The sequence below is a fragment of the Trematomus bernacchii genome, unplaced genomic scaffold (assembly GCF_902827165.1).
Source record: "Trematomus bernacchii unplaced genomic scaffold, fTreBer1.1, whole genome shotgun sequence".
NCBI classification, from domain to species: domain Eukaryota; kingdom Metazoa; phylum Chordata; class Actinopteri; order Perciformes; family Nototheniidae; genus Trematomus; species Trematomus bernacchii.
The window spans coordinates 4,169,850-4,192,318 of record NW_022987616.1 but is presented as its reverse complement, the minus strand read 5'-3'; the positions used below and the strand labels follow the sequence as shown (position 1 = coordinate 4,192,318).

The window sequence follows — 22,469 nt, the reverse complement described above, 5'->3', positions numbered from 1 at the left end:
ACTTTATTTCTATGAGGTAGTGTTAATCTACCCAGCATTTTCTATTTAGTTTTTATAATCTCATTCTAGCAACACCAGACATGAGATTTTAGAGAATAAGCTCAATTGAAAATATTTGGTATTTCTATTCAGAAAATGTATTTACCCTAGCAAGGTGATGTTTTTTTTACTTTTACTTCAAGTATTTGAAAACATTTTTCACCTAACCTGACAAAAACATCTTAGCAATGTTATTTGTACACATTGCCCTCAAGTCAACAGCAAGTATTACATCAAATGCAAAGCAGATGACAGTCTTGCTGAATAGATATGCTCATTCAGCTGCGCAGAATAGGCAGGATCACGTTGTAAAATGGTGGCAGGCGAATAAATGAGCATGGAAGGAAGTCTATCTACCTGAGATAGAAAGGACCTGTGCTAATGAAGAGAGAAAATGAGTGAACGAGTGTGTGAGCGAGCGAGACAGCCAGTGTGTGGGTGTTTGAGGAAGCAAGTGTGTGACTGAGCGAACAAGTGAGGCAGACTGAGGCTCTACAGAGCTACCTATCAGGGATGGGAGAAGAAGATAGTTAGGCGTGAAGACCATACGTCAATGGGCCCTAATTGAGCACTTCTCCTTCGCTCTCCACTTGCTCCTGACACATCGCCCCGGGGCCTATTGGGAGAACGCCGGCTTCACGTCACGAAGAAAACCAGAGCGATGGATGATAAGGGGAGCAGAGGATGGTGCTCGTCGTTTCTCCTTCCCTGAGTTCTCGCCCCAGTCTTGTGACTTCACGTTGATGTTTCTCCAACTTTTAAAGACCTAAAACTAAGCTTTCTTTTAAACATCGCAATTAGCTGTGGCCTGAAGGCTCGGGTTGTGACCACAGAACTGCTCGATTAAACACCTGGACAGGAGAGTGGAAGGATGCTTCTCTTGAGCAAGGCACTAATCATGAAATTCTAGTAAAGTTGCCAATGGGAAACATAATCCAGAGGTGTGTCTCTGACCAAAATGTGTACCAAGGGATATTCATCTGTTACACATATGTGATTTACAAGTCAACCTCTAATAACAGTTGTCATCTTCCCAGTTACATATATTTTCCTTCTTGTGTTTCCAATTTTTATTATGAGGGTTGAGGTCTAATGCTCATGTCCAAATATTTCTTTGGGAGGTCTTTGCTGGTCGGACCACCAGTGAAGATAAATGTAGCCTTTAAACTCAATAATGTGCCATGACTTGTTTAAGTGCACCAAAATAGACTTTATTTGATTTTCCTACTTAAGGTCATGCAGCACTGACAAGATGACATGTCCAATGGATAAGGTAATACAGTATAACTACCACAAGAGCAAAGGTTGTTAAGACAGCACAAGTCTAATTTACCCAGTAACCAATCAGTTTTGTGCCAGTGTCAGTATTATTTTCCATATTACTGTTGGGCGTTTTACCCTAAGAAAAATATGGTTTATTTGACCCAGTGTTGGACATACAAACTCAAGTTTCATCTTAAACACATGATTAGTTTATGTTCAAAATTAAAAGTATGCACACAATATTATAAATCACTAACTTATTATTTAAATGTATAATCAGGTTGCAAATGGAAAATAATACTATTGGAGGTTTTTTCCACATGGGAAATGAGTCAAGTTAATCCAGCATTGCAATAAGAGTTCATTTAAACAACATTCAACTCTGCTGATCATGAGCAATATAACTTTGACATTAAAGCTAAAAACTCTGTTATATGTTTTAGGTTTAAAAGGCATCTAAAAAAGAGACATTTAATTTATTTATTTGATCATTTTCTCTTCAAATAAATGTAATAAACTGCTGCCATTTTGGGAGTATGGAATAAAAGCTTTGAAACACAACTGCTGAATACATCATAAAACAGATTTTGTCAGACCATTTGAGCAATGAGAAGCAGGTGGAGTGCAGAGTAAGGTTGAGAGGTGTGCAAACATACACACTCTCACACACAGACACACACATATACACACACACACATACACACACACACAAACTGCTGCTTTGTTCCCCCGGGTAGACCATGGAGCCGTCAAAACCACTCTGATTCTGAATTAGCTCTGATTGGCTGTCATTGCAGTGCGTCCCATACAGCTGAGACCACTCAAAACCACACACACACACACACACACACACACACACACAAACACAAACACACTTTTATGGTCTGGGCATCATGTTTCACTAAACTGCTGAGTTCTGTTTGCTGTAACTGGGGCTGTTTTAAGAGCTGTGGTTCAGTATAAATGTGTGTGTGTGTGTGTGTGTGTGTGTGTGTGTGTGTGTGTGTGTGTGTGTGTGTGTGTGTGTGTGTGTGTGTGTGTGTGTGTGTGTGTGTGTGTGTGTGTGTGTGTGTGTGTGTGTGTGTCTGTGTCTACATCTGTCTACATGACTGCACTAAATGCATGCATGTAATTATATTCATACTTTCAGGAGTGCAGGAGTATGTTGTACTGTATCATGCAAGCTTTGCATATTCTCTGAGGGCATTTTACGCTACAGAAATCTGGGGAAAAAGCTGCATATACATATTGTGAGATAATCCCTTGTGTCTTGTCTTGTTGTTCCATTCTTGGCCCCCTTGACCGAATCTAAAGCCCAGAGCTTTTACGATCATTTCCGTATCAAATAGATTGAGTGTGTCCCATATGACAGTGTGAGAAAATCCTGGTATTTGCAGAAATGAACAGCATCTGCACGTATGTGGTGTTGTGTTTTTTAAATGATCATACTATGATGCACTGATCCACTAAATCCCACTCATAATGGCAATAGAGAAATACTAAAAAATGCTCTGTACCAAAACCAAAGAATTCATAAGAAAAATCTTGGATCAGTTGTATAAACTTCTCAACAGAGAGTAAATGAAAACACTTGTTTTAACATTCTTTTCTTCTACTTAATTAGGAAATTGTGAAGGTTTTCCCATAAATGTCACTCTGATACCACAAGCATGCATTCTAAGTAATATGTGGTGCCAAAAACAGCACACCAGCCCACTTTCAAAGGGATGCCCCATCAGCAGGGGTTTACCGGTGTTGCTACCTCAGTTTAGATTGGATCCAACAGGCCTTCTCCTCTGGTTACAAATATGCATTGATAAGCATCATTCCTGTACTTAAATTGAAGTTGGTGGAAGCAGCAAGAATAAGCAGAAGAGAAAACAGGAAAGCTGGATTCCAGCTTCAGAGGCCTCAGGATCAGGTTTCTCTGCAAAAAGCAGCACATTTATATATTTATCCAAAGAATGTGGTTAAGAACAGGAAGCAGAATTCTCTCAGAAAGAGACACAATTGAATGCATTTTTACTTGCCCCGTTTTGTCACTTGCATATTAAATGTCCTTTTTCTTTCTATGTCTTTATTATGTGTTACATCTGACAAAAAAGCCTTTGAATCTTTACATTTAAACATGTAGTTACATGCAGAAACACACATTAATGCACATGAGGTTGCATGTAATGTGTGTGTGTGTGTGTGTGTGTGTGTGTGTGTGTGTGTGTGTGTGTGTGTGTGTGTGTGTGTGTGTGTGTGTGTGTGTGTGTGTGTGTGTGTGTGTGTGTGTGTGTGTGCGTGCGTGCGTGCGTGCGTGCGTGCGTGCGTGGTTGGGTGTGTGTGTGTGTGTGTGCCTGTAAGAGAAACTTCCCTTTTTGCACAGTGTGTCTCTCTTTTTATCGGTGATGCATGACTACCCTCTAGTGGTGATATACAATACTTTTATGCAATAATTATAATAAAATATACTGTGAACTTGGCATCTACCGGTAGATACGGCACATTATTCCACCTTATTGTGTTCCTCCTCACAATCCTTCCAACATCTATTACCACAGACTACTGATAAAATGTCTGAGACTGGAAATGTACCCATGTGTTTTTATCATTTTTGGTAGTTTAAAAGATCAGCCTTAATGGTTGCTTTTAGAATACTTCTAGACAGAATTATGATTTAAGCAAACATTCACGTCTTGGTTGGCACTTCACGATATTTTGCAACCCTGAGAACTAAAGTTGAGTCGAGTGCCAACATCAACATATCATCCATGTATATCACAGAGCTGAAGCAGTAATGAAAACAGAAAAGAGTCCCCATGGTGAACATGATGAACCAAAGTAAATGGTTTAAACAGGCGAACCGGGGACAATGGAACATTTCTATTAAAGCCCTGGGAAATTGTAAGGGAATGTGGGAACATTTGCTTATTTTTTGTCGGTTGCACTGATTAAAGCCGTGGCTAACATACATAGAATTAGCAGCTGTACCATGGGAATACATTGTTAGCCCCAATTAGCCTTGGAGGATATAAAAGGGCAAACTAGTTGTGTCTTTATGGCGCTGAAGCCGAACACTCCCAGTGTTTCTCCTTTGTTGTTTGGTCACAAAATATAGACTTAACTAAAAATATACATAGAAGAGGTCAGTGGGCACAGTGTAAGCTTGGACAGACAACTTTAAACAAAGCCTACCCAAGGTGCCAATTGTCGTTCAAACAACTCAACCAGAGCCACATTAGCATCAAAATAAAAGGTGTTTAAAAATAATTTCCAAAAATTCTATAAACACTCAAACACAACATATCCAAACAACACAACTAAAATTAATATATTGTTTTAATCAAGAATTATAGGAAATGACAACAACAAAAAACAGCAATCACTATGAACTAGTTCAAGCTGTATTTAGTAACAGGGACAGTATGTGCCATCAAAGGCAGGCAGGCACATGAAGGCATGAATGGTATTCTATTCTCAAGAGATCTTTTTTACTGGAGTATTCCGTTTTAAGAAGCAATGCTTTAAAATACCACCAGGGGTCACTATTGCTACAGTTTAAAAATACAAAATGTACACTTTGTTTCACTTTTCAATAACCATGTTTCTATAACATTTAATGATTTAGATCCTTATGATGAAAATAAATGTCCCATACATGGTCTAATCTCATGTTATTTCATTGTTTTCTAAAGCAAGTTTTAAAATCCTGATTTATTTGATGCATGTACATTCTCCCTCAATAGCTCTCTACATTTTGATGGAATCAAAAGGCACAGATACTGGCACATAGTTACCATATTGTGTTTCAGTAATGACTTTGACTGTGTTGTTATTGCATAGTTTTTCAGCCAGTCAGTTACATAAGGAACCAGGCAACCACTTCCTCTCCCTCACATGTCCTCTCTACTCTTTGGATTAACCACATTCACACACTCAATCATTCAACCTACTCCAAACAGCAGTGCTTCGTGTGTTTTTAATAGATTATCAGTTGAAAAATGTTCCTGCTTTGAAATGAATGTGGTCTCTGTTAATCAGTTATGGGTGATATGGTCACATGATTTAAACACTGGCTTCCTTGTTTTCAGTGGGAATTTTTGGTGTTAATGTCACATGAACGTTATGAATTTCCATACTGGATATGCTGCTTTCATTTTCCCACCCTAAAAGCAGAAACATATACATGTTATATTACTGTTTTTATTAAAATGTAATACATTTCAAACATATTCTGGCATATTAAACAAAAGCCATATTACCATCATATCATCCGGCTCTTTACTTAGAAAACCCAGCTAACAAACTATGTAAAACCTGCAAATTTGAATGTGAAAGCTGATACAAGTGTCTTGTGGTTTCTTTCAACTCACCATTGTGAGATTAAAACATCATAAAACTACCCTTTGATAAATGAATACAGAGCTAAAACGAAACATCTGTTCACCACCTGTAAAGGCATAGTTCCTGCTTCAGAAAGATGGGTGGGTTCATTGTAAGTGAAACCCTTCCCTTTTGTTTGTCATTCACATTGAACTAGCTTCCTCATCTTGATGGCACTCCCCTTACTGACCCTGCCACTGGGTTGTGTACAAAAGGAAGTCAACTGACGTGTAGGATTCTTATCAGTGACGGTACAGATTAACAGCAGACGGAAATATACAAAATCTTGTTCTACATTGAAAGGAGACCATCCTGTCCGTTTTCTACAAGAACAGAGGCAACAAACAGAAACTCTGAGAAGTTTACGCGCTACAGGAGGCAAGTTTGGACACGTTTTGTTTCCTGGGACGTCTGTTTACTCTGAGGATCTGCCTGAAGAAGTCTGTCATTGTGAGAGCTTTTATACGTTTGTTTGAGGACTTGTTAGTTGTAGGTAAACTTCAAGTGTGTCAAGTTTCACACTGGACACTCAGGACTCTCAGGACACTCAGCATTGTCACTCTCTCACCACTAGAGGGCCCTGTATGACAATTTACAGGAAGTATATATAGTTATTGCTCTAATCTCGAAAGAAGAAATTATGATTTAATTGGCCAATAATTAAGTCCTTCTTGTTTTATTACATATATGTGTTTTTTGTTTGTGTTTCATATAAATTAGGTCTAAAGGTAGGATAATGCCCTACAAATTACAAGAGCTAATATAACTATATTGTTGACAGAAAACACAGCAATACACTTTCAATTAACAAGTCATACAATTGTTTTAAAAAACGTGAGAGCATACAAGTGTGTACAAATTAGTATGACTAATTATTGACGAGTTGTTGCTAACCTGATCCGGTGACGTGAACAAGGAAGCTGCTCCCAGGTAAATAAAACCTGCTCTTTGTTAGGAACACCTTTGACTTGCAAAGTGTAAAGAAAGGGCTGTTCGAGAGCCGATGAGTGTACAGGACTCAACTTCAGGGGTAGCAACATGCTGAGAAAACTCTTTAAAGTCCTGTGCTTCTTTGCTTTTTTCACTCTGGCATGTTTTATGGTGCTTCTATACTTTAGAAACGACAGCACTTTAACTCATTTTATAAAATCGTACGATAAAGTGAAGGAAAACAAGACAGTTCCTCAATGGACCAACGAACCAAAGAATGGATCCCTTAATCTCACCCAAGAAAAGACAGTGATGGCACCCACTCCAAGGAAGCCTTTGGAACCTTGCCCTAACACCCCCCCGCATCTTGTGGGTCCCCTCGTGGTGGAGTTTAATAGCAAAAGATCTTTGGATGATATGAAAAAGGAGATGGGTCCCACTCTGAAGGAGGGAGGACGATACAAGCCTCCAGACTGCATCGCCCTGCAGAAGGTATGAGAATAAATGGAGAGACAAATGAACACATATTGGATCAGTTTTCTGTATTATTAGATACTTGGAATCTATTTTCAAAAAAAGAGGTGCCAAAACTTAATTGAAGTGTGTAATATACATCATATTTATGTGAGAATTCTGACTAAAACACCAACTTGTATGTCCTTACTTTCACTAAGGTGATGCCTATCATTTTGGGGCATTCCAAGTATTTTCTTGTTATGTTAATGTGCTAAAATATGTTTATTTTTAAGCGTCACTTTAACTAGACCTATAGCTGTTTAGAATCAAGTAACTGTTTACCTGTTATTTATTTTATTTTTTTATTTGTATTTTCTCTTTTTTTAATAAATACAAAAAATCATAATGAGATCAAAAGTAAAAAAATAAACATATGGGCTTCCTTACAAGTAGCAAACTCACTGCATTAAGCTGCATTATGTAAGATATGGTCAGAATCTAATCATGAAATGCTCAAAAAATGTTAAGTATTGTGTAAATGTCTCCTTAAATGAGCATGCTAGCCATCATGAGAGAATAAAGAAGAGCTGCCCCTTCTGAGGACTTTTCACAGTTTCATGATTGTGTATTGTATTAATCCATAGGGGCAAAAATGAGTGTAGCAACTCAAAATGAAGCAGATCAAACCCCTGGTACACATCTGTCATGTCAGTTGGTGCCGCCAGCTCGACGTATACATCTGAACTTCTGCCACGTAGAGCAGGATGTACGAGCAGCACGTATATGTACATAGACTGATTTTACAGACAATTATAAGTTTAAAGGTCACCTATTATGCAAAATCCACTTTTGCATGTCTTTTCTACATCAACATGTGTCCCCTCTGTGTAAAGAGACTCTGAAAGTTTTAGGAAAAAAGATTCGCTCTCTTTTATATATATATATATATATAAAAACCTGATTTTGGCCACTTCATAGATGTCATAACGATTTTTTGGCTTGTGTAACCATTAGCCAATCACCAACCAAGGTAGGCCTAACCCCCCACCGTATCACCTGAATCTCCTCCTAGAGCACCATTGTGTTCTTTTTAACCAAATCTCTCTCAGAGGGGCGTGGGGAGGGGCTCCTTATTTTCATCTAAAGTAACAGACAGAGAATCAGCACTTTTGAAACAGGGCCGAAACAGAGGGGATTATGGGTAATGCTGCAATGATCTGTTTGGTGTTTGGAGCCAAACACTTCAGAGACATGTTCTGTATATATCTGAGAACTATAATAATAATATATTGATGGAAAACAGTATAATAAGGGACCTTTAAGATAAGATTTCCCTACATTTATATTAATGCAAACTTCCTTATTTCACTTGTGTAGGTGGCCATCATCATTGCATTCAGAAATCGGCATGAGCACCTGAAGCACTGGCTGTTTTATCTCCATCCCATACTGATACGACAGCAGTTGGACTACACAGTGTATGTTATCAACCAGGACGGAGAGGGAGTGTTCAACCGGGCTAAACTGATGAATGCCGGCTATGTGGAAGCGCTGAAGGAATATGATTATGATTGCTTTGTCTTCTCTGACATAGATTTGGTTCCCATCGATGACCGTAACCTCTATAGATGTTTTGAAACTCCCCGACACTTGGCCGTAGCTATGGACAAATTTAATTTCAGGTTACCCTACAACACGTTCTTTGGCGGGGTTTCTTCATTGTCCAAGAAGCAATACTTGAAGATTAATGGCTTCCCAAACACCTACTGGGGCTGGGGGGGTGAGGACGATGACATCTATAAGAGAATTTACTACCGTGGGATGTCCATCTCTCGACCGGACTCTGTGTTGGGAAAGTACAAGATGATCAAACATCAGAGAGACTTGCACAATGAGGTTAATCCAAAGAATCCGGGTAAACTGAGCCAAACTTTTAGAAACATGGATAAAGATGGGCTTAATACCCTCAAATACACAGTCAAGGAGATTGTGAAGGATGTTCTGTACACATTTATCACTGTGGATATTGACGCTCCGCCAAGCTAAAGGAAGGAGGAACCTGCGAAACTGGAAATGCTGTTGACTTTTGAATCATGTGTGTGTGTGTGTGTGTGTGTGTGCGTGCGTGCGTGCGTGTGTGTGTGTGTACAATTTGCGTATGACAATCGTACTTTGAATAGAAAAATGTGAAGGTAATAGCCAGCATTGTTAAATGGTATATTGACAGTGGATTAAACCTAAGTAAATCGTTTTTTTAAGAAGAGTTGAACACAATATAACTTTTTTTATATATGTAGTATTTGGTATTGATGTTATAATGTGTGCAATCTTATTGTTTACAAATGGTATCAGAATGTAATTGTTATCGTCTTTTATCAGGTAAAATACAGTTTATCATATACTTCCTCTTTCACAAAGTAATGATAAAATAACCCACATTATACATTACTAATACTAAGTAAATAAAATGATCATGATATTGTTCGGTAAGAGTAAAAAACGATTAACTTAACTTTAATTTACTACCATTTTGACCTATATTAATGATGTACACTGTCACCTATTATGTGTTGACAAATGATCGGGTGAAGGGTCTTTTATTTATCATTCAACACAATACTTTCTAAATGGACGATTTTGTACTGAGACATTTATCTTAACTGTAGCAAACATTTGATTGTTTTTATACTTCAGTTTGCTGTGTAGTAGCATCCTGTGAATACTTGAAAGTGTGATGAAATCAAAAATGGGTAAATATATTTTATAGTGGTGGGGATGAACAGATTGATTTATCTTTATATTGGAAAGATGGGTTTACTGCTTTTTATTAATGGCATGTGATGATTGTGCCTTTGTCTTGTGAACTCTAGCAATGTTTTGGAAACTTTTATAAAGATTTTTAAAACAACTGTGAGGACATTTGTGGCCACTGAGCTTGCTTGTGAACATACATTGTGCTTGCAAGCCTAAATGTCACAAACAAGCATTGTTTATTACACCCTGTTCCTTATTCTCAGCAGGCAGAGTTGTATTCTTAAAAGAGAACAATTCGTCCCACTAACAATTTACAAATTCCTGCGTGTCACTTACAGTTTTGTTTTTTTAGAGAAGTGCATTTATTTATTTTCCGGGTTCATGTACTGTAAGGCTTCTTTTGTAATTGTGCTGGATCATATCCAGTAGCTTGCATGAGAAACACTGCTGTAGCCAAAGGGAAAGCATGGGAAGAATCAACAGAGTAAATTATAAGCAAACACCCTTACAGCCATTTTAAAAAGCACACTGCTCAAAGTGTGTAGTTTTTCCGCAGTTACTTATGATGTTCTTTTAGATGACTGAGACTTTGATATAACTTGAGATTAAATACATCAAAGTCACTCTTAGTGAAAAATAAAAATTACCCCACGATGAACTGAAACATTGGGTTCATTTCAGTCTCTAGAGCAAGTTTAATCAAAATGATCCTTTAAATTGTTGTTTATCCAATTTTGAAATGCTCTTTGAATTCATAGCATGCCTAATTGTTAAATAGTTTTCCTAATCTGAGCCCATTTTTAACGCAGAGCAGGCAGAGGGACACTTTTCTAAGGAATGCAGTTTGTGGCGAGTGATGTAAGAGAAGAAGGGCGAGGCAGTGACACATGGACAAAAGCATCTCAGTTAATGAAACTTGAGATATTAGCAGTGTTTGCTTTAGCCATGTGGCCCACACTATGTTTCAGTTTTCGCCCTCCAAGGAAAGAAGTTTCGGCACCAGTGAGAGAAGTTAAGTATTCATCTCTTCAGCCTAAAGAGCTGGAGTAACCTGTTTGAAACGTTGATATACTTTTTATTGAAGGGCAGATGCAAGACGTACACTGAACAAACATAATCGTTGACTTTAATTAAATGTATTATGTCAACAGATATACTTAATTGTATTAGGTTAGTTGAATCAATAATATAAAGTTGAACCTATTTTTTTATTTAAACTTAATATTGTTGGTTTCAACTAAGCTAATACAATTATGTGAAATGTGTTGACATTATATATTTAATGAAAGGTGCAGCACACACTTTGGAGCGCATGCACACTTGTTATGATGTTCATTATGTTGAGCTGTTTATAATAACATTCACATTTTCACTAAGGGAATTCATTTGGATTGTCAGGTTATGTAGCAGTTGTGTGTCTCACAAGGGTTTCAGCTAAAATGAAATGAAAATTCAATATTTAGTTCTAAAACAAAGCCATTGTCCTGTGTATCAGACCATTATCTAATTCCCCTGACCTTAAAACCCTTACAGGGAACTCCTGTCATCATTCATCTTAAAACTCATAATCAAATTCTTATTTTTGGTGCTCAAAAGGTCCAAAATGTGTCATTTCCTGGTGAACTAGTATAAACCAGTTGTAAATGTGTGACTGTGATGCAGCTTCACTCAGCAGCGTCACACTTTAATGCATGTATGAAATGTGTGCCAAACAGATCCGTCCTGTTGATGAATTATTGATAAGTGAAAGCATTGCACAACATTGCCCTGAGAGGAACTGTGGTATCAGATAGAGGACGAGGGGCTTCCCATGAGGATGCAGAGGTGAACTTTTCCATCAGAAATTAACCTGTTATGGATGTGTGCTAAAGGTCAGAGCACTGTATCGATGATTACATCTCAATCACTGCATTTCTCCTTGCTTCTGGTGGTGGTTCATTAAAGGTTGTGCTAAATTAATGCGTGTCTCTGAGTACAGTAGATGTGGGTTTCAACATGTAGGTTAGTGTGTGTGTTTTTCTGTATACATATTTTACTGCACCAGTTCAACTTCAATCATGTCTCACACACACTGTATCAGCAACCCCCCAAACACTCACCCATCCTCCTTCCTGCCCAGCCCCCTCTTTTCATTGGTTGACCTAGTGGTGTTACTATGGGAACGACTGTAGAGAGGCTGCCGTGAGAAATGTGGGGTACAGCTTTTGAATGGTACCGAGGGCTCCATCGCACACACACACACACACACACACACACACACACACACACACACACACACACACACACACACACACACACACACACACACACACACACACACACACACGTCATGGCAAGGAAACCCTTCATGATGTAATTCTTTTGTTATGTCAGTATGACCTTCACTCTACTCTTTCCATACCTCCATTTTTCTCCAACATAATTTTTTATTCAGCACATCCTTGCATAGAGGGATGATTAAGTATTTCTGAGAAGCTCAGTGTCTTTGTGGTTTATATTCATATAATCTTGTATACTATCAATCAATATCTACTGCTAAACTGTACTGAGTAGCTAAATAAAGTTACATTTAAAGAATAATATTTGTGTGCCTTTTAAGACACCCAAAGACAGTGCATAAAATAAATACTGGAAAGGTAAACACAGCAAAATAGGATGACATTTTCCATATTAACCACATGTATAATCACTCATACCTCGCACACTAAAGCCTTTGTAACTTTTTCTTTTTTCTTTCTTTCTTTATTCACTGAATGAATAGAGACATGACTTAATACATTGGGTGAAATGACAGGATGACAATACAGTTCAAATAAGACAAATGAATGAAAAGAAAAAGTAATTATTTGATTAGATTAGATATTAGGTGTGTGGTGTGTATACGATATTAGCAACGTTACAGGGAAATCGGTGATGCAGGGTACTGTGTGCGTAGTTGGGTGTGTATGTAGGCGCCACTTATTGGTTTCAAAGAAGAGAAAAGGAAAGAATAAATAGTTAATCTGATGATTCCTGTGGTCCAACAATGTAATGATATCTTGTGTTTGCTTTATTTATGAGTATGATTTTATGTATGTATTTCAAAGGGCGTATAAAAGGATATGGGTTCAATTTAAAGAAATACAAAGCTTGTTGAACGTCAGGGGGATATTATTATGAGTAATGATTCTAGGTAAGAAGCACAATTATAATACATATATAATAAGAACAGTAGTGACAAAATAATGACAGGATGGGACTGTAACTTTACAACACAGTCTAACGGCATTTCGTGTTATAGTCACGAAATGTATCTATTGATTCGTGTTCACCAACACGATTTCCCCATTGTTTTCGTGTCACAGAACGATTTCAAAGCAATGTAAATAATAACAAATTAGAAGGAAAAAGAGATTTAAAAAAATACATATTTCAGTATTCTGACACAGAACAATTTTAGAAGCAATGTATTTATATTGGTATGTTTCGTGCCTGCACCAAATAATAACAAATTAGAAGGAAAAAAATATTTAAAAAAATACAGATTTCAATATTCTGAGGCTCTGAGCCATTTCTTTTCCTCGCGGACGGCAAAAAAACTCCGACATTATACAATTTAAAATAAAAGGGTTAGGATTAGGCTTAGGGTAAGATATTGAGTAAGAAAATGTTTTTATGAACCACACAGCTTCCGGTCTTCCAAGACCCAACCGGACAAAAAGACGTGGTGCAGGCACGAAACATACTACTGTTAGAAATTAAAATCAATATTCAATGACGTAATTTAGTTCAAACGCACAGTAAGCTTTGTCGTAGCAGCTTTAAAATCAGCTGGGGTCTAGAGAGAATAATCAGTTAGGTGACAAACGTACAGCAACACAATGTTCGTATTGAAAGCAATAAGGATCTTTATATTTGCAAGTATGACGTCCCCTCCAAAGGAGGGCGTACTGTTCTGAGTGAAACAGGGTCTCTTTATGGGAGGACATCAAAGCAGATTTGCATTACAACAACATTCTGGGAGGCCAGCTGATACCCCCTCTGGCACTGTATGCAAAACCATCTCACCCTACAAGACAGTGAGATATACACAGACACAGTACGCAAAACCTCACCCCCTAAACGCGTCTGTTGATCACACATACATTTAAGGTTCACTCTGAGAGAGATGACCTAATCAGAGAAACTAAGACAATGAGAAAGAGGAGGGAAGTTCCTTCCTTACGTCACCGCCCGCCATTGATGAGGAGGAGTCACCACTGAGATATAGGGAGAGGTGACGGAGCTCTGGGGACACTTGGGTTGCATTCGAATAGTCCATTTAGCTTAGGAACCTTCCTAACGGAGTGAAATGACCCGGAAGTCCCTCAGTGGCAGCCATGATAAGTGCCGTTCGAATTCTCTAAATTAAAAGGAAAGGAGGTTTCAAACTTCCTTTATAACCTCCTTTAGCCTAGGAACCACTGGACCTCCCTAACCGAAAGGAGAGGAGAAAATGCTGCCCCACAATGCCTTGCGGCCGCAGCATTTGCCGTCACACAACAGTCGGCCGTTCACGGAAACAACCGATTATGAACGAGAAATGATATCATGAAAGTTACGGTGCTTATTAAGCATTTTAAAACGTATGTGGTAAGTTGCCAAAGTGCTTTGTTTTGAACGTTCATCAGTATTATAATCAAAAAGAGAAATATGAACGTTAGTTTTTACTGAAATGATCAAATAAAGTCAACATTTCACAGTCTTTACTGAGCTGTGTGGGGTTTGTTCAACTTTTAAAAGATGTTTGAATGGTGATATACACAGTGATAGATGTTAAGGACTAACGTTTATAATAAATACATTTGTATTGATTTTAAGATCTTTTCATACAATCATATGTATTGGGATCATTTGTATTAATGTGGACCGGAGGGAGAGGGTGACGAGCATAAGTTTCACTTTCCTTTTTTATTTCAATTCCAACTTTGGTCATGAAGAATATGTTTCTCTGTTGTCCCCGTTCATAAAGCATAAAACAACAGCATCAGAGCACGGTGCAGAGTCTCTAGATGAGTTTACAGTAGTCCCTCGTTCTTATTAAACATCCATGTTGTAGTCCGCTGTATAGAAAACTGTAGTTTCCATAGTTTCCCCACAGCAGCAGGCGCACATTTATGACCTCTGCTGGCGCATCATAAACACGTCGGATAGTGAAAGTGCAGTCGGATTCTCTAAAGTGCCGCAGTCTCTTCTCCTAAATCCTTTTGAATTCTCCTATCCACTATCCCTTAACCCCATGACGTTTCACTCCGAGGTCAAGGAATAGACGATAGGGTTAGAACTTAGGAGCTGTTTTTTTGGAGTATTCGAACGCAACCCTGTTCTTCTTCAAGACACTTCGCGCCGGAACCACAGCGAGAGGCAGAGCTGCAGCCGTCCTCTTCATCACCTTTGTCTGTTTCATTTACCACGCCATTTAATTAAAGTACCCAATTTGAACCTTTTCAGAGACGATTTAGGCCATTTAGTCTCTTTCTTTTAAACTTCTCTCCTGGACGCGAGACAAACAAATATTCTAATACAATAGAAATACATTACTTTTAAAATCGTTCTGTGTGACACGAAAGAAATGCGAAAATCGTGTTGGTGAACACGAATCAATAGATTAAATAAATGTTGTGACTATAACACGAAATGCCGTGAGACTGGGTTGAACTTTAAGAAGAAACAGCACATTCCTAGTCTTTAAAAATAAAAAGTTAAACTTATACTGTAAGCATAAATTCACCCTTTTTCCATTTCAGCTTTTCTGCTCTGGTGTGATAGCTGGGGGCTAATGTTAGCCAACGCTAGCTAATGTTAGCCAACGCTAGCTAATGTTAGCACATACTTACTAATGTTAGCAAACAAACAATTGCTGTAACTGACATTACTGAGTCAGGTAGCTGATATATGAGTGTGTTGCTATTACATGTGTTGCTATTACACTGCATTTTGCATACCATCATGCTGTTGTTGCCAATTGTGGGCGCTTTTCATCAAAATATATATTTACCAGCTAGATAAAAGATTTCTATAAAACCACTAAGGCCAGACAAACCCTCACACAACTCGCATTATAAATCTTGTTCTCCCACTTTCCCCCCTCATTTCTTTCTCACTCCCTCCCTTGTTCTGTCTTTCCAGTGTCTTGTATAACACCTTTTTTGTTCTGCACATGCTTAATCCTCCCCTTTACCAGATGTATGCACCCAGACAAACATGCACAGGCCGACACAAACATGGCTCACAATGATGATGACGGTCCACATCCAGCAGCAGCAGGAGATTAGTGATGAGATCAGCTGACACACACACACACACACACACACACACACACACACACACACACACACACACACACACACACACACACACACACACACACACACACACACACACACACACACACACACACCATTCTCACTGTCAGCAACACTAGCTTTCATCTGGTGGGCTGGAACAAGTGAGTGTTATGGTCTTACGTAAGGCTTTTACATCAACCTCAGCGTGCAGACACTGAGAGAGAGAGAGCTGTATTGAGAGGGAGGGGGGGTTTGCTGCACCATTACAAAGGGGATTCGCACTGCACCAAATTCTCCTCCCACTACAAATGCATGGGCACCCAAACCACAATAACATATAAGCTTATTTTAGCAATATGTGTATTCCTCAAAACAATGAGATCCCCCACCCCCCTTCATTTATATTCAGGACTCACAGGTGCAAAGGGTTCCACCATGCATCAGCTGCCTGTCTTTGTCATCATATTAGCTGTCTGTCTTTGTCCTATACATCTTTTCCCACTACAGACTAACAGCAGACAATGACACATCCATCAGGCTTTCATCTCAGCAAATCAATAAAGTGTATCGATAACGTATAACTCCCAAGCCAAGCAGCCCCTCTCTCCAAGTGTGACGCCACAACAAAAAATGGCACACGCTGCACAACAAAAGCGTCTCTGTTTCTCACCCTTTCTCCCACCCAAGCTACTCTGTGGGGATTTAAACCACCGGGATGTGGGGGGAGGAGAGATGGAGGATGGGGGTAGATGAGAGAGGGGCTCTATCTCTATCTGGTTTTGCTCTAATTATACAAAGCCTCTGACAAGTGTATGGATTCTTGTGTAAATGTGGTCAGAAAGAGGCAGAAGCTCGTCTGTCAGCGCAAACAATTTTATTCATTAAATAAGAAAAGTGGAAAGATTTCGCACTGTGTACAGACAGACGGTAACAAAAAGAAGGAAAACATAATGTGTTTTTTATCGCAGCGAATGACAACAGAAAGGATAACATGTTTAATCAGAAAGAAAAGAGTCAAATGGGAACAATTCAAGGAATAAGCAAGGTGGCAATATGGCAGCCTGTGTGGTAAATGTCATTGTCAGTTTGCATTGTCCCTGTGATACTTAGAAGTGTTGGCAAAACTAAATGTTTAACCTGTGATGATGACAAGTCCCTTAGTTCATAGCTCCCTCCTCTGTCTTTACTTGAAAAAACATTCATATAAATTGATTGGTGACAGTGGCATTAAGTTAAATTGCCCATTACATTGATTCCCTATTTCCATGTAATCATTCTTTTGTCAATCCGAAGAATGGCGAATTAAAGTGATTGCATACTTAATACAAATAGCAAACAACAAATTATAAGCAGGGTAAATATGAACTGACATGGTCTTTCTCTGCTGCCCAGATAACCTTTAGTCTGCCCTTTTTAACGGCGGGGAAACACACTTACTGCAGATCATGTTACCTCATGACCTCATACTGCACTACACCAGCAGGAGGATGAACGATATCTGAACCTGGAGCAGTGTTGTGGATCAATCAACACATCCCTACTGAGATGGAAAGCTAGCATGAACTGGAATAACCCTCAAGTGTCATTGGTGCCGTTGTGGTTAGCAGTAGAGAAACTTGCATGATCTCGAATGTCTTGCCCTACAAAAACCCCTCTCTTTAACTGAAGGGTAGGGAACACTCTGCCCCCTGTAACTTGTCTCACTGAATCACTGACAAAGGCCTTTTAGCACAGCAAAACACCCCCTCATTCTTAAAACAAGTGGCGCTTTGCGAGGCTCAACACGCGGTGGTTTGTATTCATTTTTCCGAGCACGGGGGTCTTAGAAAACAGTAAACTTCACCATTTGTCTTGCCCCCACAAAAGAGGGGCAAAGAGGAACACAGTCCAACAGAGGAAAATATATGCTGACCAATGATCTACAATGATGTCAAGCTACATTCACACACAGCTGCGTTAGTAGAACAGCCAGGAGAGGATGGGTGAAGGACTCTGAACCTGACTCAAATGTTTTTCTTTACTTCTTCTTTTCATACAGGAAACAGTCTATTTTAAATAAAAGCTTGCAGACATATTCTGTCTCCCTGAAACTGGCTGACAGAAAGTATTTCTTCCTGTAACCCACTCACATCATCCTGTACAGTGTGTTAGAAGAGAAAGCAGAGCATTAAGAAGCTGCCACAGTTTTAGATCTGAGCAGTATGACTTTTAGGAGAAACCTATAAAAAGAATATGAAATCAAGTGACGAAAGTACGAAGAAAAACAACTGGTTGTTTTTGCATGTGTCCTTAGAGAAGAAAGTCATCCAGTGTAGCTACAAATACAGTGCCAAGGTTGAACAGTGTGTGTACGGTCCTTCAGTGTTAGATGATGTTCCCTGACCTTTGTGCCTTGTGGGGCACTGCATGCGGAGAGGGATAGCAAATGTGTGTGTGCATGTGTTTGTTGAAGCATCAGTGCAATGGATCCCTCCAGGTCGAGTATTGCGATAGTGTTACAAGTTTCCTTATGTAAATCAACAGTTGTAAATCCCAGAGATTGAGGGTGTAAGTGAGATCCAGATGCAAGACTTAGTCCATCCACAATAATAATAATAATAATAATAAAAATACAAGTCAAAACTGAGGAGGTCTCCCATTCCAAAAAACACAGGATATCATGTGGCCTTCTGCAGGGCATGTTAAACAAATTGGGTTTTGTAGCTAGAAAGTAGGTAATTAATAAAACCAGATCTCAAAAAGAGCTTCTCCGAAAAGCAAAAAACAAAACAGCAAAACAAAAATGTCTGGGTTATTCCTGCCCATGGATATTGTTCAGTCTGTCCAAGACTATCAGAGGCTGTGAAATGCAGACTAGGGTATTTTTTTTAACGTTGGCTCTAATATCAAAGGATTAGGAGGTAATTTGTTACAGATTAGACAAGATGACAAACTCAGGAAAACCTTTGATTTGATTAGTTCCATATGAGCAATTATGCCATGTGGAATTCCATAATAAAATGTAAAAGATAAAAGGTGCTCTGCTTATTTTCTTTTCGTTTTGCAGAGTGCAGTTGAACTTTCAGCAGGTCAGGATTTTTTTCCAGGAAGTTACAAGGCATGTGTGTCTTTTGCGAGACCAGGATTGTCAAGAGTCAACCTCCAAAGTTCCAGTGAGGGCCGTGAAGTGTTAACCCAGCTTTTTGGAGTCTCCTCGTGACTTTCTCAAGTGAACAAAACCACTTATTCTCTCCTAACCCGTCATAAGCCAAAACACATAAAGAATGAGAGCTTTCAAGATTTGAGAGGAATTTACAGGCTGTTAACTCTACAGCTCAACATTTTTCTTGGTCTGGGGAAACCTTTGGCTCTGCATAAACAGCACAGAAGTGATGTACACTCAGGTCATCAAGTTAGTAGGTGAGAAAGCACCCATTCCACAAGAGCTACTTCTTGTTGGCGGCTCCCTTTGTGCTGCCAGGTTTGTTTCCAGAACGACGGACGGGCACCTTGGATACAGGGATCCTGGTGCGAGCCGGAGGGGCCTGGGTCTTTGGTGGAGGGGATTCAGCCTCTAGAACAGACGAGAGGGCTGACTGGCTTACTGAGTGGGGAGGCGGGGTCTGTCTGTTGCTCACTGGGATCTTGGATTCCCGAGGAAGGCTGGTGCTGCCTTTCATTGATTGGAAAGAGGAAGAGGAGGAGGATGAAGGAGGGGATGTTGGTGAGCTGGGGCTCAGTTTGTATTCCGTGGATGGAGAGGGAGTACTGTTTTGATCTTCATCCTCTCCTTCCTCTTCAGGGTCATTGTAGAAGTCGTACAGGTGGTCCCCAGAGCAACTGTCGCGTAACAGAGCAATCCTCTGGTTCCGCTGCAGCCCGCTCTCATCAGGTGTGGCTGTGGGCGTCGCTGAGGGTGTGTCCCAGTAACCCTCATCACTGAGAGGCTCTTTTTCACCGGGCGATGTGGGTAGGCGGCCATGTGTGTGAGGGAGAGGGGGTTTAGCTGCCCGGCCTCCTGCTGCACCCCCTACTGGAATCTTACTGAGGCCCAGTGCCTTCACCTGGGGGATCTTTCTGTCTGTGCTCCTGTGGGCTGAGGGGAGGTGACAGCTGGAGGGGGGACGGGGGGGATACGTGGAAGTAGGGGTGGAGGAGGAAGGTTGGTGTGATCGGGGCAAAGCGGGGGAGTTGTCACCTGTGGAGGGAAGCATGTGCCAGAGCCCCTGCATGTCGGCATCATCCACTCCTTCTGGACTTGCCATTTCTTCCCCCCCGCCCATGTAGGCCACCACGCCGCTGCCGGCTGGGTGCTGCTGAGGTGGGGGGGGCGCCCGGGCCCGTGCGGGGAGGGAAGAAGGCACTGAGCACGCAGAAACAGAGAACATGTGTTGGATCCGCTGCGAAGGTAAAGGGGGTTTGGTTGGGGAGGTACGAGACGGGACACTGGTGATACCAACAGTTCTCCCAACACTTGGTCCCACACTCCCCCCTCCGCTGCTGCTGCTGCTGGTGCCACTGCCCCCATTACCCGCTGGCCCCTCTTCCTCAGCATCAGCAATAATGTCACCACAGCCTGTCAGAGAGTCAAAGCTCTTGAGGGACGTGACGTCAGTGAAGAGGAGAGAGCAGAGGCGGTCCACTGAAGGTTCTGAGGGGGGGTCACCCGTGCTGCAACGATCCAAAGGGGGGTGTAGCGAGTGAAGGGGTGAGGCTGGAAATTGATGCTTTGGCTATTTGGATAGGGGGGTGCAGCGGCGAGTCAGTGGGTGTGTAAGGAAAGGGGGAGTCTGGCTCACCAGATGGCCCTGGCATGGCAACACAGTGTGGGGGTGTCATAGTAACACTAGTTGTGGGAGTCTCTGGGTTGGGTGATGCCCGTGCATCCCCACAATCCACTTGGTGATGAGGAGGGGGTTCAAGGGTGAGCGTAATATCCGTTACCTTTTCAGAGTCGGCAACATTCCCATCCTTCTCCAGCTTCCGTTCAACCACTTCCCCCTCGCCATCATTTGTTTTTTCCTTACGTCTCCATCGCATGCTGCTAAAAAAGCCCTTTAGGCCCCTCCCTCTTCTGGAAAGCCCCGTCCCTCCATTTTCACTCGACCTAAAACTCCCTCGTCGGAGTAAAGAGAAGAAACTTAGCGATTTGCTGAGTGACCTCACCGGCCCCGCCTCTATGATAGCAAGCCCCTCCCCTCTCTGTCCATCAGCATCGTTGTTAGAGCTCGTTAGTCCATCGTGGGTTCTGCTTCTAACGAGCTCCGCCGACGCCGCTGACTCGTTTCCATTCAAAGAATTCCCGTTGTCAGAGTTCCCGTTGTTCCCGCTGTTGGTAGCCCCTTTGTTCCTGAAGGAGAAGAAGCTGGCCATCCCAGAGCCGGTGCGCCTCTTCCCGAAGAGTTTGAAGGCAGCTTTGTTGATCTTCCCTGTGGGCTGGGGGTCACACTGAGGGGCCACAGGAGGCTCCACACACTCCGACTGCAGCTCCATTATCTAGCACTCTATCGCTCCCACTCTATCGTTAGCCTCAAGCTCTCTAGCTGCCTCTCTCTCCTCTCTCTCTGTCCACACATACACTCACCCTCTCTCTCACTCCTTCTCTCGACCCTGCTGTCTGGTGCTCTTTCACTCCCACTCTGACTTACTCTAACGCCTGCCTGCTGGTTTTCTCTCAATGCCTGCCTCCCCTCCCCTCCCCTCCCCTACTCTCCCCTCCCCTTCCCTCTCTCTCTCTCTCTCTCAGTCACACACACACACATGCTAGGACCTGCTCCTTACTGTAACCATGGCAACTGGGTGGGCTAAGCAGCTTTCGTCAACGTTGGCGGGGCGCCAGTGTCTGTCCTCCACACCCTCCCCCATCCTCTTCCTCCTCTCTTCATCTACCTTCCCTGTCACCAATGCACTGTTTGCTCTTCTCTTTGCACTACTCATCAGTTTACAAGCCACACGTGCAACATCCCTGTGCGTGTGTGTGTGCGTGTGTGTGTGTGTGTGTGTGTGTGTGTGTGTGTGTGTGTGTGTGTGTGTGTGTGTGTGTGTGTGTGTGTGTGTGTGTGTGTGTGTGTGTGTGTGTGTGTGTGTGTGTGTACATCTCAGTGTGTTGGTTAAGTAAGCAAAATAACACATCCACTGATGAATTATGAAGGATTAGACCTGAGCTCAATATGTTTCTTAAAGAGCTTTTGCAATGGATCATAAGACGTAATGGAATGGCTAATTAAAAAGACTCCTTGCATATTAGTTTGGATTTAATGTTGCTTACATGTCTGTGGAAAATGGGTCATGAAAGTGGAAAACTTCAGATGACTACCAGTACTCTAACACGTTTTGCACATGACTATTTTAAATAATTTCCTAGTAGATTTG

At 40.9% G+C, this 22,469-nt stretch overlaps 2 protein-coding genes across 2 annotated transcripts; one reads left to right on the top strand and one right to left on the bottom strand.

Annotated features, from left to right (window-relative positions):
- Nucleotides 1-6,711: 6,711 nt before the first annotated feature.
- LOC117484079 (beta-1,4-galactosyltransferase 1-like) lies at nucleotides 6,712-11,772 on the top strand. Its single transcript, XM_034132512.1, has 2 exons — nucleotides 6,712-7,095; nucleotides 8,437-11,772. The coding sequence occupies exons 1-2, from the start codon at nucleotides 6,712-6,714 to the stop codon at nucleotides 9,103-9,105; spliced, it is 1,053 nt and encodes a 350-aa protein (XP_033988403.1). The 3' UTR covers nucleotides 9,106-11,772.
- A 5,198-nt stretch (nucleotides 11,773-16,970) lies between these two features.
- Nucleotides 16,971-21,735, bottom strand: amer2 (APC membrane recruitment protein 2). The gene is given in 2 exon segments (XM_034132511.1): nucleotides 16,971-20,788; nucleotides 20,790-21,735. Coding segments are annotated over 2 exon segments (2,046 nt in total). The 5' UTR covers nucleotides 21,591-21,735; the 3' UTR covers nucleotides 16,971-19,543.
- Nucleotides 21,736-22,469: the final 734 nt, after the last annotated feature.

Bases quoted from the DNA above. Each gene is read 5' to 3' on its own strand.
- LOC117484079 (XM_034132512.1), top strand. From the start codon at position 6,712: ATGCTGAGAAAACTCTTTAAAGTCCTGTGCTTCTTTGCTTTTTTCACT. The intron at 7,096-8,436 runs GTATGAGAATAA...TCACTTGTGTAG, and splicing joins ACTGCATCGCCCTGCAGAAG to GTGGCCATCATCATTGCATT.